At 45.1% G+C, this 16,316-nt stretch overlaps 1 protein-coding gene across 2 annotated transcripts in view; it reads right to left on the bottom strand.

Annotated features, from left to right (window-relative positions):
- Nucleotides 1-602: 602 nt before the first annotated feature.
- The window catches only part of LOC120528547, a 36,836-nt gene continuing 21,122 nt past the window's right edge, over nt 603-16,316 (bottom strand). Inside the window, exon 4 of one of the 2 annotated variants that reach the window (XR_005633538.1) lies at nt 603-1,029. Coding sequence is in view for 1 of the 2 variants with exons in the window: in XM_039752727.1 (XP_039608661.1) it covers nt 961-971 (11 nt within the window). In the remaining variant the exon portion in view is untranslated. The remainder of the gene's footprint in view (nt 1,030-16,316) is intronic. The other variant, XM_039752727.1, reaches the window with a different exon arrangement.

The following is a 16,316-nucleotide window of genomic DNA, read 5'->3' as shown; positions in this document are numbered from 1 at the left end:
GCGGCCCACAATAGCAGTGTTGTTGGCGAACTTTTGCACATGGCAGGACTCCGAGTTGTATTGGAAGTCTGATGTATATAGGCTGAACAGGACCGGAGAAAGTACAGTCCCCTGAGGCGCTCCTGTGTTGCTGACCACAATGTCAGACCTGCAGTTCCCGAGACGCACATACTGAGGTCTGTCTGTAAGATAGTCCATGATCCATGCCACCAGGTGTGAGTCTACTCCCATCTTAGTCAGCTTGTCCCTAAGGAGCAGAGGTTGGATGATGTTGAAGGCGCTAGAGAAGTCCAGAAACATAATTCTTACAGCACCACTGCCTCTGTCCAGGTGGGAGAGGGATTGGTGTAGCATATAGATGATGGCATCCTCCGCTCCCACCTTCTCATGGTATGTGAACTGCAGAGGATCGAAGGCGTGGCGGACCTGTGGCCTCAGGTGGTGAAGCAGCAGCTGCTCCATGGTCTTCATCACATGTGATGTCAGAGCTACAGGCCAGAAGTCATTCAGCTCACTAGGATGTGATATCTTTTGTTTGACTTCTCATTAATACATTATAAATATATAAAATTCCTAAAAATCCTGTTTTCATTTCATCATTCTGAGGTATTGAGTGTTGTTTGATGAGGGAAAAGTGAATTTACATGATTTTAGGACAAGGCTGCAACCTAACAAAATGTCTAAAAACTAAAAGGGTCTGATAACTTTCTGAAGGCACTGTAATTAAACATCAGGGTTGCTGGCAATGCTGCTGCTTCATGGATCCAGCATTCTGGGTATGACTCCTGTGTCCAGTAGCTGTCCATCTTGAGTTTGCTAGCTCTCCCTGTGCCTTTGTGTGGGTTGTCCTTCAGGTACCTCAGTTTTCTTCCTCAAAGACCTGCCATTCATTGGTGATTTTTTATTGTCCGGTATTAGTGTGGATGTTTCTGCATCTTCCAAACCTGAATTTTAGCAGTTCTAAGAATGTACTGTATATGAATCAAAAAGAAAAACATTCAATGTAGAGTAGGCTTCTTGTGGACCAACCTGTTTAGGAGGACAGTGAAAACAGATGTGAAAGTAAGGAAACTTGAAATGATGGAGAGAGAGAGAGTCAGGTGTCTCACGGATTCTACTTTGTGACTTAACCGGAGGGCATTAAATCTTGGATGACTTGTGCAGACACATAAATTTCACATATGGCTTACAAGAGTTCATTTTGAATTATAAGACGCCATGCTAAAAGAGCCCAGAAGACTGTGTTTTCTGAAAACTGGCAAACTTCCCGGAGCAAATATTGATCCACTTGTGTGTTGTCAAAAGCAGCTAGGCATCGGTCAGAAAAAGACAAAGGCATCCGTGCAGGAATTCAAGCAAAGAAAACGGTCATTGATTTGTAGCCTCCCAACATTCAAAGACGAGAATTCTTTATTCCTGAGCCATAGCAGCACTGAGCCTTAGCAGAACCCTTTAAGGCAGACGACCACCCTTGCTAGGAACAGCAGCTTGTCCGCTGTGCTACAGGGCCTATAAAAGGTAGTCAACCCACTTAAAAGTTTTTTATTTCTATACAACATTGAATCACAGAGGATTTAATTTGGCTTTTTTGACACTGATCAACAGATCTCTGTAAAGTGGTCTAAATTCATTAGAAATATAAAACACAAAATCATTGGCCATATAAGTGTAAGACTCCTTCAGGTCGAGACACCTTTGGCAGCCATGACAGATTTGAGTCTGTGAGGTCAGGTATTTTTCTACGTCTATCATCTTGGTACACCTGGACTCTGCCATTCCCCCCACTTTCTTCTTCACAAAACTGCTCAAGCTCTGTCAGGCTTCATGGTGAACAGCCTTTTTTCCAAGTTCATCCACAAAGCTTCAGTTGGATTGAAATCTGGACTCTGACTTGGCCACTCCAGGACCTTAATATTGTAGCACTGACTTTATGCATGGGGTCATTGCCCTCATCCATCAATCCATCCATCCATCCATCCATCCATCCTCTTCTGCTTATCAGAGATCGGGTCGCAGGGGCAGCAGCTTGAGCAGAGATACCCAGACTTCCCTCTCTCCGGCCACCACTTCTAGCTCTTTCGGGGGAATCCCGAGGCGTTCCCAGGCCAGCCAGGAGACATAGTCCCTCCAGTGTGTCCTGGGTCTTCCCCGGAGTCTACTCCTGGTTGGACGTGCCCGGAACACCTCACCAGGGAGGCGTCCAGGAGGCATCCTGATCAGATGCCCGAGCCACCTCATCTGACTCCTCTCGATGCGGAGGAGCAGCGGCTCTACTCTGAGCTCCTCCCAGATGACTGAACTTCTCACCCTATCTTTAAGGGAAAGCCCAGACACCCTGCGAAGGAGACTCATTTCAGCCGCTTGTATTCGCAATCTCGTTCTTTCGGTCACTACCCATAGCTCATGACCATAGGTGAGGGTAGGAAGGTAGATTAGTAAATTGAGAGCTTTGCCTTACAGCTCAGCTCCTTTTTCACCACGACAGACCGATGCACAGCCCGCATCACTGCAGACGCCGCACCGATCCGCCTGTAGATCTCACGTTCCATTCTTCCCTCACTCATGAACAAGACCTCGAGATACTTGAACTCCTCCACTTGAACTTGATACTTGAACTCACTCCCAACCCTGAGAGGGCAATACACCTTTTTCTGGCTGAGGACCATGGTCTCGAATTTGGAGGTGCCAATTCTCATCCCAACTGCTTCACACTCAGCTGCGAACCGATCCAGAGAGAGTTGAAGATCACGGCCTGATGAAGCAAATAGGACAACATCATCTGCAAAAAGTAGTGACCCAATCCTGAGTCCACCAAACCGGACCTCCTCAACATCCTGGCTGCGCCTAGAAATTCTGTCCATAAAAGTTATGAACAGAATCGGTGACAAAGGGCAGCCCTGGCGGAGTCCAACTCTCACTGGAAAGGGTTTGACTTACTGTCAGCAATGCGGACCAAGCTCTGACACCGATCGTACAGGGACCGAACAGGCCTTATCAGGGGGTCCAGTACCCCATACTCTCGGAGTACCCCCTACAGGATTCCCCGAGGGACAGGCTCAAACGCCTTTTCCAATTCCACAAAACACATGTAGACTGGTTGGGCAAACTCCCATGCACCCTCCAGGACTCTGCTAAGGGTGTAGAGCTGGTCCACTGTTCCGCGGCCAGGACGAAAACCACACTGTTCTTCCTGAATCAAAGGTTTGACTATCTGACGGACCCTCCTCTCCAGGACCCCCAAATAGACTTTTCCAGGGAGGCTGAGGAGTGTGATCCCGCTGTAGTTGGAACACACCCTACGGTCCCCCTTCTTAAAGTGGGGTACCACCACCATGGTCTGCCAATCCAGAGGCACTGTCCCCGGTGTCCATGCGATGTTGCAGAGGTGTGTCAACCTAGACAGTCCTACAACATCCAGAGCCTTAAGGAACTCCGGGCGTATCTCATCCACCCCCGGGGCCCTGCCACCAAGGAGTTTTTTGACCACCTCGATGGTTCTCTCATTGTCCTTCTTAGAAAACAAATCTTGATTTGTTTCACACCTTGTTTTGTTAAACTTGACTTGATTTGATTTTAATAAAATGCTTAAAGAAAAAAAGAAAACAAATCTTCTCTCAATGCGCACGTTTCCTACGTCAGGTCTTCCCCAGGGGTTTCCTGTGTATTCATTTTGCTCTCATGTGCCTGCTTCAGATAAGTATCCCGTGTCACACAGGTGCGCTTAGGAGGCAACCAGTAAGCCCTAAGGTGAGTGATGCTACAAGAGACAAGGGGTCGATTGTGTGTACTAATGCCTCTCCCTCTCTCCATCCACAGAAATAAAGGAGAAAAATAATAACTTACCTTCAGTACTTCCAGTCACCCAAAATGGCTGCCACAGCCCCAGTTCCATATTCCAGCGATGATGTCACTTCCGACTCTTCCAAGATGATGTCACTTCCGGCTGCCCCTTATGACATCACATTACCAGCTCCGCCATGATGACATCACTCCCGGTGTCTCAATGATGATGTCATTTCCGTCAACCCGCTTTTGAAGTCATTTCCTGTAATTTCATTTCCTGCCACCATTTTGTTATAAAAAACACCTTGTTTTCCACAGTCCACAGCTTCGGTTTTTTGATCCATTTTTTTGCTACTTTTTTGCATATTGTCCACGGACATTATACGGGGTCATTCCACGACTCTTTTTGAGACTTCCTGAGTCGTTTGTATTCTATTACACCCTACAACATGATGCCCTTCCCAGTGGGGATGGTATGCTTTTAATAATGTGCCGTTCTTAAACATGGCATTTAATCAGATGACCAAAAAGCTCAGTTTTAGTCTCATCAGAATATGGACACACAATCCTAAACAGAAATGGTCGAAAGGCATGAGGCCTGAAGATGACAGGGGAGTTGGTTGTACATTATGATGTCCCATTAACCCAAAAGGTTCATCAAGGAAGCAGAAGACTGGAATGAGTTCAGGCTAATAAAGAAGACCATCCAGAATCCATGCTGGAGTCCAATCAGCTTACTAAGACGAAGAGTCACCTGCTTATCTGGACATATTGAACGCCTAGTGTGATGATCTCTTATCTGCCCTGGTTGTACTGATATTATTTTGTCACACTCATTTTACTTTGCTTCTGTTTTGGAAACCTTAAGTTAGAGAATGCCAACCTATAATGCATGAATAAAAGTATAAACTCGCTCTTCTGCTTGTTTTGGTGCTCTGCAGGTAACCTGTCCTCTCCATTGGGGTACCAGCAGGCAGGGAAAAGGGAACGCTTGGCTTGCGGGGGGGTCCAGGATGGTCTGTGCAGAAATCCCTTGTTTTTGTAACATCACCGACAGTAACAATAACAGCAAGAGTGGCAGCAACAACTGTGAGGGGATAAAGAAGGTGGAAAGTCCCTCTCTTTCAAAGATCTCAGAGTAGAGTGGGAAAAGGATCTCGTACTCAACATTTCAGAAGAGGTATGGAAGGCAGCCATGCACAGAATTCACTCGAGCTCCATATGCACAAAGCATACAATTATTCAACCCAAAATCATCAATCGAGCACATCTGTCTTGTTTGTCCAAAATGTTTTCAGGGTAAGAGCCAACCTGCGAACGTTGCAATCGAGCTCCAGCCTAACTGGGTCACATGTTTTGGGCCTGCACCAAATGAACATCATTCTGGACCAAAATCTTTAAACGCCTTTCAGACAGCCCTGGGGTCACAATCCCTCCTAATCCACTAACAGCTGTGTTTGGTGGGCACACAGAGGGGCTTAAAGTGGAGAAGGACAAACAAACTATAATGGCCTTTACTTCACTATTGGCGCGCGGATTTACTTTGCACAACTGGAAGAATCCTAACTCACCTCTTTTAAGTCAGTGGGTAACTGATGTCATTTACTATTTGAAATTGGAAAAAAATCTAATTTTCACTTAGAGGATCTGTGCAGAAGTTTTTTAAACCTGACAAGATCTAATCAATAATATTTTAGAATAAGTTTTTATATTGGGGGAATTGATTCTCCGTCCCTCTATACAGTTCACGAACGTCCCAGGACACGTACAACTCGGTTTACGACCAAAAAGTTAGCCAAACTTTTGCCTCGGTTCATGACCACACACTCGGTATATGAACCAGCCAGTTTCCCTTTCGGTTTGTACATGTTCAGTCTCTCCCTGTGCACTTCCTGTGCAGCGAGCGAGCAAGAGAGAGAGAGCGCGACACACACACACACAGACACACACACACAGGCAGCGCAAGAGAGACACAGACACACAAGCACACACGGGCGCCCACGCGACAGACACACACACACACACACACACACACAGGCAGCACGAGAGAGAGCTGGACGCATTAAGGTAGGAAGGCAGTTAAAGAATGCACTGGGCTTGATTTTCTTTTCACTTCTGTTTCCAGCAATCGGTTCAGAAGGCATTGTTGCAATGTTATTTTTCTTGGTGGTTTATTAAATTACAGATTTTTCAAATGTTCATTTTTTTCCCTGTGCTTAAAACTCATTAAAAAGTGCTTTTAGCCAGTGGTTGGTAGCCTTTGGAAAAACTATTGCAGTGTTAGTTTTCTCTGTTGTTCACGGTTTTCTCAGTGTTATTCAATGTTTTTACATTTAGTTTACTATTACGCTGTGCATTCTATGGTTTAATTAACTATATTTGTGCTTAAAAACTTAAAAAATATATATATTTACATATAGTTTAGATGGACTGGAGCGGATTAATTATACATACAATCCTATGGGGAAGTTGCTTCGGTTCACGACCAAATCAGTTTACGACCAGAGTTTTGGAACGAATTATGGTCATGAACCGAGGTCCTACTGTACTACTCTTAAAGTTTTACTCTGGCTGTTGTCCTTCCTCTCTTTCTCAAGGGTGGGAAGTGAATTTAGTTTTGTTAAGTTTGATTTGATTGCATGGAATGTTACTTGCTTTTAATAAATTAAATCAAATAAAAAAAGAAGGTGAGAATGCATAAAGACAAGTGGGCCGTAATGCAAATCAGCTCTCTGCTTTAAGTGCCCCACTGCCTGCAAAAGGCAGATTTCTGGTCTGAAATCCCTGGAAGGCACTCATTAAAAGGTATATGAAGGTTTATTGTGCTCTGAGAGGAGGAGGAAAAGATTCTCTGGTCTGATGAAATGAAAACTGAACTGTTTGGACCAAACGTCAAACACTATGTCTGACCAAGGACCAGGCACTGCTTGTCCCCTGCCTAATGCCATCACTACAGTGAAGCATGGTGCGGGCAGCATCACGCTATTGGGCTGCTTCTCAGGGGCATGGACAGGAGGTCCTTGAAGAAATCCTGCTCCAGAGTACATGCCACCTCATACTGGGCAATGGCTCAACTTTCAGCATGACAATGATCTGAAGACAACACTGGAGTGGCATTGAGTGGCCCAAACCCTTTAAAAAGTCTGCGGAGAGGCTAGACGCTGGCAGTTCACAGACTCTTCACATCCAGGCTAATGGATATTAAGAAGAAGAATGGGATAAGAAGAATGGGATAAGTTACCCAAATATAGATGGGCAAAGCTTGTAAAGACTTAACCAAGAAGCTCTGAAGCTGCAGTTGCTGCCAAAGGGCTTCTGCAAAGTGCCGAACTAATGGTCTGAATACTTATCCTAATGAGAGATTTCAGTTTTGGTTTTAGTAAATTTGCAAACTTTTCTGATGTGACCATAAGGGGGCGTCACTGATCCCCAACCCTCAGTCACAATATTACCCAACAAAGTCCCGGGTCCACAAAAACAAGCAACCAACCACAAGTCCAAGGAGGTTCTGCTCAAGCTTTATAACACACTGGTGAGGCCTCATCAGGAGTTGTGTGCAGTTTGGTCTCCAGGCTACAAAAAGGACATAGCAGTGCTAGAAAAGGTCCAGAGAAGAGCAACTAGGCTGAATCAGGGCTACAGGGGATGAGTTATGAGGAAAGATTAAAAGAGCTGAGCCTTTACAGTTTAAGACAAAGAAGATTCAGAGGAGACCTGAGTGAAGTGTTTAAAATTATGAAGGGAATTAGTCCAGTGGATTGAGACTGTTATTTTAAAATGAGTTCATCAAGAACACAGGGACACAGTTGGAAACTCGTTAAGGGTAAATTTCGCACAAACATGAGGAAGTTCTTCTTTACACAAAGAACGACAGACACTTGGAATAAGTGACCAGGTGGTGTGGTAGACAGTAAGACTTTAGGGACTTTCAAAACTCAACTTGATGTTTTCTTGGAAGAAATAAGTGGATAGGACTGGCAAGCTTTGTTGGACTGAATGGCCTGTTCTTGTCCAGAGTGTTCCAATGTTCTCATTATAATCAAGTGTCTCTTCTTTCTCTCCTTCCACTCCTCTTGTTGAGTGTCGCCCTCTGGCTCCCGTCCCTGATTCATCCAAGATGAGGTGAAGAGCTCCTTTAATGCGGAACTCGGGAATGCTTCTAGTGCCACAGTGTGTCCCCCTTGGGTCATGTAGAAACTAGGGAGGTCCTCCCCTGACAGCGCCCTCTATCTGCTCTCACCAACTCCATCTCCCATGTACCTTTGTAGGTGTCCAAACTGGAACGCCTCGGGAGGACTGCTGCCACCTGTTGGATGGAGACTGGAACTGCTCCTGGCTGCCAGCTTCTGCTGGCCCGTCCTTTATGTGCCTCTGACCGGGCAAAAAGTCATTTTCTCGTCTTGCCGCCTTACCCGTCTGTCCTTCATGACACTTAAACTGAAAACATATTTTCACTTTGTCATTATGGGTAGCTGATGGGAGCTGGCCAATTTATCCATTTAAAATTAAATCGACAACATGATAAAGTGTGCGGAAAGTGAAGGGGTCCGAATCCTGTGCAAAAGCCGCTGGGAGCGGATCAAGTGTGCTCAGATGCAAGCGGATTCTTTTCAGAAATGACGTCCTCGTGGGTCCAGGGGTGCTGCAGTGCTAATTTTAACAGACAGAATGACGATACCTGCATCTTGCACATCAGTTTGACTTTCTGTGAAGAGCTTATAAAGAATTCATTCTCTTGGCATGTGGACACAAAACTGTCAGAATTATTAATCGGGTGGGAATTTGTAAGATAAAATGGCACCACCTGTTATTGGCACCTTATTAAAATGTTACTGTAGTAGCTTCCATCTTATTCTGTGATTCACTTCTGCTGGTAGCTCAGCGTTTAATCTCAAAGTATAAATTTTTAACAACCTAAAAGTTGCACGACACAGTTGGACTAATAAGTCCTAAATTATTAACGGGAGAAATGTACACCGAGTGCTAATTAAAAGGTATCTGATGACAGAAGTGTAGTCTGTATGTTAGCTGGTTCCTGTAATATTCTTTTCATTCAGCCATTGAAATCGACTTCAAAACCTGATTGTTTGATCAGCCGCACCTCTTGGCATGAGTGTGCCAGCAGAGCTGCTTCTTATTAGCTAAATTATAATTCATTCTGTAGGTACAGTAAAATCTCAGGATTTTAATTATATATTTACACGTTTAATATAACCAAGGGACTAGTTTTGTGATTGCGTTTAACAAATACCGGCAGAAATAAACAGTCTGGAGGAACATAAGTGAAAATATTGTAAGAGCCCGATAACGTGCAGTGACTACACTTGACTTATAGTTTTCATCCTCTTCCTTTCTCTGTACGTTTAGCATTCGTTTGCTCGGAGGTTGATGCGCTTGCGGCTTCCTGAGCAGCTCTTCTGTTCTCCGCCCTAGCGGTCCGATTCTTTTCTTCTTTCGTCAGGCATCTTTTTGTGTTAAAACTGATTAAGTCAGTGGTTGTGTTGCAATTACTTAGTACGTTTTCCTTAATTTTTCACTTAAGCTGGCACTGAAGTCTTCAATCTGCCTGAAGAATGATTTAAGACATGAAGACGTAGGCGAAGTGACGACGAAGTTGGTAGGGATGAGAATGGTACCTGTACGCATGCGCCACACGGCCGCCCTGCTGAGAGTCGATTCTACAATAAAATAAAGAGAGGAATAACCTTGGAGGTCAATCATCACCCCGTAAGCGGATAGTAGACGTCACGTAGTATATATGCACCAAATTTCAAGGTTTGCGAGCTACAGGTGATTTAAAATCTTGGACAGGCAAATGAACAGCCACAGCAGCGTATTATAGAAGGAGAATGGCCGGCAGCTAAACCCGCCGGGACGCCCCGGATATGGAAGGATGGGTAGCTTTTTTAGGGCACTGCCTCCCCCAAGAAGCTAGAGGGCAGCTTCCCTGGATCCTCACAGGACACCATGGGACTTGGAGTTCTGTATCTCGGCCCTGTTGGGTGCCGCCAGCGGGTGCTTTGAACGAACCAAGGGACATAAGGTATCTGCCAGAGCTGAAAGTGGGCAGAAGAACAGAAGCACTTCCGGGTTGAACAATATAAAAAGGACCACCTTAAACACAGTCGACGCGCCAGAGTCGGGGGGAAGGTGGACAAAGCTTGCTGGGACATGTGGAGGAGAAAAGAAAAGAAAAGAAAGAATAATTGTTGCTTATTTACTTGTGGCTGCGGTGGTACGGAGTACTGTGAAGAATCTAAACAGAATAAAACGAGTCTCCGGGCTTTTCACTTGTGTCCTCAGTGTCTGTCTGCTGGGTGGGCTTGAGGAGCGACAGTGCCCTCTAGTGTTCACAACATCCAAAGACAATCATCCCACCCCAACCTTGGGAGGATGTGATAACTACAGACAAACATCTGAGCAACTATCAGAGAACGCAGTGACCCAGCAGTAGGAGAAAAGTCAAGTGTTCTGAAGTGAAACTGAGCCATCAATGCCCCCCAGACCACCCACCATCCAGCTACCCACTAGGTCAGGGGTGGGCAGTGTCGGTCCAGGAGAGCCACAGTGGCGGCAGGTTTTTGTTCCAATCAAAATTTCTTAATGAGAAGTCAATTATTGCTGATGAAGCCCTTATTGCTTAAGTGACATTTTGAAGCTTCATTTTAGTGGTCTCGCTCGTTCAGGGTCCCCAACCTTAATTGCTTATTTCAATCTTAAGCAGCTGCCTTCCCTGTTTTAATGGCTCTTTATGAGTAATGAGATGTAACTGACAAAGCAGGCAGCAGTTCTCCATCCAGTGTGTTTCCATTTATATCTGTGTGTGTTCTCATCATTTACTGTTTGATTTAATAAAAAACTTAACAGAAAAATGTGAAATGGAAAATGATCTGTTTTAGACTTCAACTCATTTGGATGACATCCATGGAAAGGAAAAAATCAACAATACAAGAAGCTTACATTGCAGACTAACAAGCCATAAAATGAAATGAGGTCTGAGATTGGCAAGGATTGGTTTCTAATCAAACAGTTGGGTTGGAATGAAAACCTGCAGCCACTGCGGCCCACCAGGACCGACATTGCCCACCCCTGGTCTAGATCAATGACTCAAATCCATTTCCTGAAGCCAGAAGAGGGCCGGATTAGCCAGAACCTGAAAAGACATGTGCACCAAAAAACCTAAACACGAAACGTATGCTTCACAACCATCTCGATGGCTGCATCTGCACATCTGCATAACGATCACAAAAAAAAAAAAAAAATCAATTCATTAAAACAAAAGCCCTCCCAAAAAGACGAAATATAATAACTGTTAAGATCAGAGGTAAGTGTTGTCTTACCAGTCACCCACCTTCGGTACATCCCGCGGCGGTGCCAACTTAGATAATGAAACAGACCACGTCAGCCTAAGGGCAGGTCGGCTCTGTGGGACTGTCTCACGAGTTACGATGTCGGAAGAGCGGGTGCCCCCTCGTTTGTACGGAGCAGGGATCAGAAGCCCCTACATTATGAGGGTGTCGCCTTTGAGACATAGTACATGATTGTGTGGCGAGATCAAGGGGCATCGTCAGGGTCTTAGCCCACCCATCTGATTTTCGCAGGCTCAGATATAGAATCGCTGAGTGTCCCCCTTGGGGTTTTGTGCGAGTCATATATGTCAGATCAAGGAGCATAGAGGCAGTGATTGGGGGGCAATCTTCAAGATCAAGAGCTGCATGCCAGATATCAACCCCCTCTAACAACGCCACTGGTGAGATCATTGCGTGTGACTTTACGGTGCCCGGCGAAGTGTTTTTTGTTTTTATTTTGACACTGAAGAATGGTCTGATATTTCACTGTTTTTCCAGCAGACTAAATGTGGTTAGGTTCACGTTTACGACTCGAGGACTTCATGACTGATGCTAACATATTAGAAGCGCAAACAAGCAGTGCTACCAGGAGTTTGTAGCTGTTGGTCATGAACCTCGGCAGATCTTCTTTGACGACCCCATCATGATGTTTCTCAGAAGAAAGACCAGACAGTACAGCCTCACAGCCCGACTAGTCGATCCTCCTCTCGTGGCTCGTAGGACCCCTCACACCTGAAGAACTCAAGCCAACAGTGCTGAATTTTTTTATTTGACAAGTTAAAAAACCATCAGGAGCCCATAAGCCACTCGTATTGTTCGTGTAGGAACTCATCTCATTGAGTACAGCGGCTTCAATGACATCGTCGTGATTTTTGTGTTGATTTGATATGCCACTCCAGAGCCCACAAGACAAGGTAAAATCATACAGAGTGTGCCCACTAAAAGTAAAAACAGAAGAGTCTAGTAAATTAAAAGTGTACAAAATGAATGTTATTCCTAGATTTTTATTTAAGACTAAGGGCTTTGCTCACCAATGCCCCTTGCCTGCACTACACGCCAACCACTTTGCATCTCTGCTGCTTGTGTTGTGAAGAGGGGGGCTGAACGCACCCCAAGAAGACGCAGTCACTCCTCCGAAACCCCCTCTTAAACGGTGATACAATGGGAAACCAATACAGTTTGTTTTTTTAAACCTCCTCTTTGCTCGATCAGCTGCTGCTGCTCCTCTTCCTCTTCCTCCTCCTCCTCCTCACAGCACTTTGAACATTTAAAAGCCTGTACAGCAGCTTTCCTACTCTTTGCCTTTTATTTCCAGCTCCGGAAGTTCTTAAATCTCATCTCGCAGGACGTGAGTTCCTGATATTTTTTTAGTTTATAATTTAAAAACGGAATAAGAATCTGAAAATCTAACAACATCACATTAAATTCTGATAAGAATGATACCAAACATATACACTCACCTAAAGGATTGTTAGGAACACCTGTTCAATTTCTCATTAATGCAATTATCTAATCAACCAATCACATGGCAGTTGCTTCAATGCATTTAGGGGTGTGGTCCTGGTCAAGACAATCTCCTGAACTCCAAACTGAATGTCAGAATGGGAAAGAAAGGTGATTTAAGCAATTTTGAGCGTGGCATGGTTGTTGGTGCCAGACGGGCCGGTCTGAGTATTTCACAATCTGCTCAGTTACTGGGATTTTCACGCACAACCATTTCTAGGGTTTACAAAGAATGGTGTGAAAACGGAAAAACATCCAGTATGCGGCAGTCCTGTGGGCGAAAATGCCTTGTTGATGGCTAGAGGTCAGAGGAGAATGGGTCAACTGATTCAAGCTGATAGAAGAGCAACTTTGACTGAAATAACCACTCGTTACAACCGAGGTATGCAGCAAAGCATTTGTGAAGCCACAACACGCACAACCTTGAGGCGGATGGGCTACAACAGCAGAAGACCCCACCGGGTACCACTCATCTCCACTACAAATAGGAAAAAGAGGCTACAATTTGCACAAGCTCACCAAAATTGGACAGTTGAAGAGTGGAAAAATGTTGCCTGGTCTGATGAGTCTCGATTTCTGTTGAGACATTCAAATGGTAGAGTCAGAATTTGGCGTAAACAGAATGAGAACATGGATCCATCATGCCTTGTTACCACTGTGCAGGCTGGTGGTGGTGGTGTAATGGTGTGGGGGATGTTTTCTTGGCACACTTTAGGCCCCTTAGTGCCAATTGGGCATTGTTTAATTGCCACGGGCTACCTGAGCATTGTTTCTGACCATGTCCATCCCTTCATGACCACCATGCACCCATCCTCTGATGGCTACTTCCAGCAGGATAATGCACCATGTCACAAAGCTCGAATCATTTCAAATTGGTTTCTTGAACATGACATGAGTTCACTGTACTAAAATGGCCCCCACAGTCACCAGATCTCAACCTAAAAGAGCATCTTTGGGATGTGGTGGAACGGGAGCTTCGTGCCCTGGATGTGCATCCCACAAATCACCATCAACTGCAAGATGCTATCCTATCAATATGGGCCAACATTTCTAAAGAATGCTTTCAGCACCTTGTTGAATTAATGCCACGTAGAATTGAGGCAGTTCTGAAGGCGAAAGGGGGTCAAACACCGTATTAGTATGGTGGTCCTAATAATCCTTTATGTGAGTGTATATGTAGGTTTTAAAATAAGCCTGATTTAAAGCATGACAAAAAAGGGACATAAAAATGTCACATAAAATTGTTGTGCTTTTAGGCTTAGGTTTTTATATAGAGAGAGTAGATTAAGTATGGCATAGCATATGGCATTGGATTTTTCACTGTTTGTCTGCATTTGTGTGAGAGAGTATGCCAGAGGTGCTTATGCCCCGGGGTACCATAAAGCCGTAGCCTCTTTGCCATTAACTCTGAGTGAGATTCGGGCTTGGAATTCTATGTAATTACGGCAGTGCTGGATTAACAATATAAGCAAAGTAAGCACATGCATAGGGCATCAAGGGTAAAGGGGGCACCACAAAAATGGCAGAATTTATCACATAAATTATTAAATTAATTAAATTTATAGCCATTTTCAAAATGTAATGAAAAATGAATTATGCCTCCCTGTACCTCCCTATGCCGTCACTGTTCGTTAGTGCGTTCTGCATACTGGTGCCATCTACGATGGTGATTCCCTTAAACGCCATGTTATGTCAAAATATTGTGAAAATAATTTGATTCAAAACAATATGTTTTTATATTTTTAAATAATAGTTAATAGTTGATTAAAAATTATTATCACGACCGTAACGTCGTCCACAGTTTTTATTTTTCATTGGAGGTTTATTGAACTGCTCTTTGTCTCATCCCTCACCTAGGACCAGTTTGGGTGGCCCTACCAGGGGCATAAAGCCCCGGACAACATAGCTCCTAGGATCATTGGGACACGCAAACCCCTCCACCACGATAAGGTGACGGTTCAAGGAGGACGTTTAAAAAGGGGGACCGGAGGGTGTTCCAACTACAGAGTGATCACACTCCTCAGCCTTCCTGGAAAAGTCTATTCGAGGGTTCTGGAGAGGAGGGTCCGTCGGATAGTCGAACCTCGGATTCAGGAGGAACAGTGTGGTTTCCGTCCTGGTCGCGGAACAGTGGACCAGCTCTTCACCCTTAGCAGAGTCCTGGAGGGTGCAACCAGTCTACATGTGTTTTGTTGACTTGGAAAAGGCATTCGACCGTGTCCCTCGGGGAATCCTGTGGGGGTGCTCCGGGAGTATGGGGTACTGGACCCCCTGATAAGAGCTGTTCGGTCTCTGTACAACCGGTGTCAAAGCTTGGTCCGCATTGCCGGCAGTAAGTTGAGGCCGTTTCCAGTGAGAGTTGGACTCCGCCAGGGCTGCCCTTTGTCACCGATTCTGTTCATAACTTTTATGGACAGAATTTCTAGGCGCAGCCAGGGTGTTGAAGGGGTCCGGTTTGGTGGACTCAGGATTGGGTCACTGCTTTTTGCAGATGATGTTGTCCTGTTTGCTTCATCAGGCCGTGATCTTCAGCTCTCTCTGGATCGGTTCGCAGCTGAGTGTGAAGCGGCTGGGATGAGAATCAGCACCTCCAAATTCGAGACCATGGTCCTCAGCCGGAAAAGGGTGGAGTGCCCTCTCAGGGTTGGGGGAGAGATCCTGCCCCAAGTGGAGGAGTTCAAGTATCTCGGGGTCTTGTTCACGAGTGAGGGAAGAATGGAGCAAGAGATCGACAGGCGGATCGGTGCGGCGTCTGCAGTGATGCGGGCTCTGCATCGGTCTGTCGTGGTGAAAAAGGAGCTGAGCCGTAAGGCAAAGCTCTCAATTTACCAGTCGATCTACGCTCCTACCCTCACCTATGGTCATGAGCTATAGGCAGTGACCGAAAGAACGAGATCACGAATACAAGCGGCTGAAATGAGTTTCCTCCGCAGGGTGTCTGGGCTTTCCCTTAAAGATCGGGTGAGAAGCTCAGTCACCCGGGAGGGGCTCAGAGTAGAGCCGCTGCTCCTCCGCATCGAGAGGAGTCAGATGAGGTGGCTCGGGTATCTGATCAGGATGCCTCCTGGACGCCTCCCTGGTGAGGTGTTCCGGGCACGTCCAACCGGGAGGAGGCCCGGGAAGACCCAGGACACGCTGGAGGGACTATGTCTCCCGGCTGGCCTGGGAACGCCTTAGGATTCTCCCGGAAGAGCTGGAAGAAGTGGCCGGGGAGAGGGAAGTCTGGGCCTCTCTGCTTAAGCTGCTACCCCCACGACCTGACCTCGGATAAGTGGAAGAGGATGGATGGATTGATGGATATCACGTAATTGTTGTGTTTCGTGAATTATCTGTTATTTAACTTAAAATAAATTTCTAGTGCTTAGAAAGCGTTATTTTCTGTTGTTAAGCAAAAACAAAAAATCATCCCAGTTTGAGGAAAAAATATTCTGGTAAGTCTATTTAATTCTATTCCTGGATATTTTTAAACTCATTTACATTATGTAAAAGTGAAAATCGTACAGCGGATTACTATTGGGTAAAATTGTTTATAACTTTTTTACTAATAAAGATCTATTAACAAACTTTTCACAAAATATTCTTCAAATCTTGTACTAAGAAATATGTGTAAATAGATTTGCTAAATTGACACAAAAACCATAAATAAATTAAATCATCAAAATGGTAAATCTACGGTTTTCA

Source organism: Polypterus senegalus, chromosome 4, assembly GCF_016835505.1.
Source record: "Polypterus senegalus isolate Bchr_013 chromosome 4, ASM1683550v1, whole genome shotgun sequence".
Classification (NCBI taxonomy): Eukaryota; Metazoa; Chordata; class Cladistia; order Polypteriformes; family Polypteridae; genus Polypterus; species Polypterus senegalus.
This window is presented reverse-complemented; position numbering and strand designations above follow the sequence as displayed.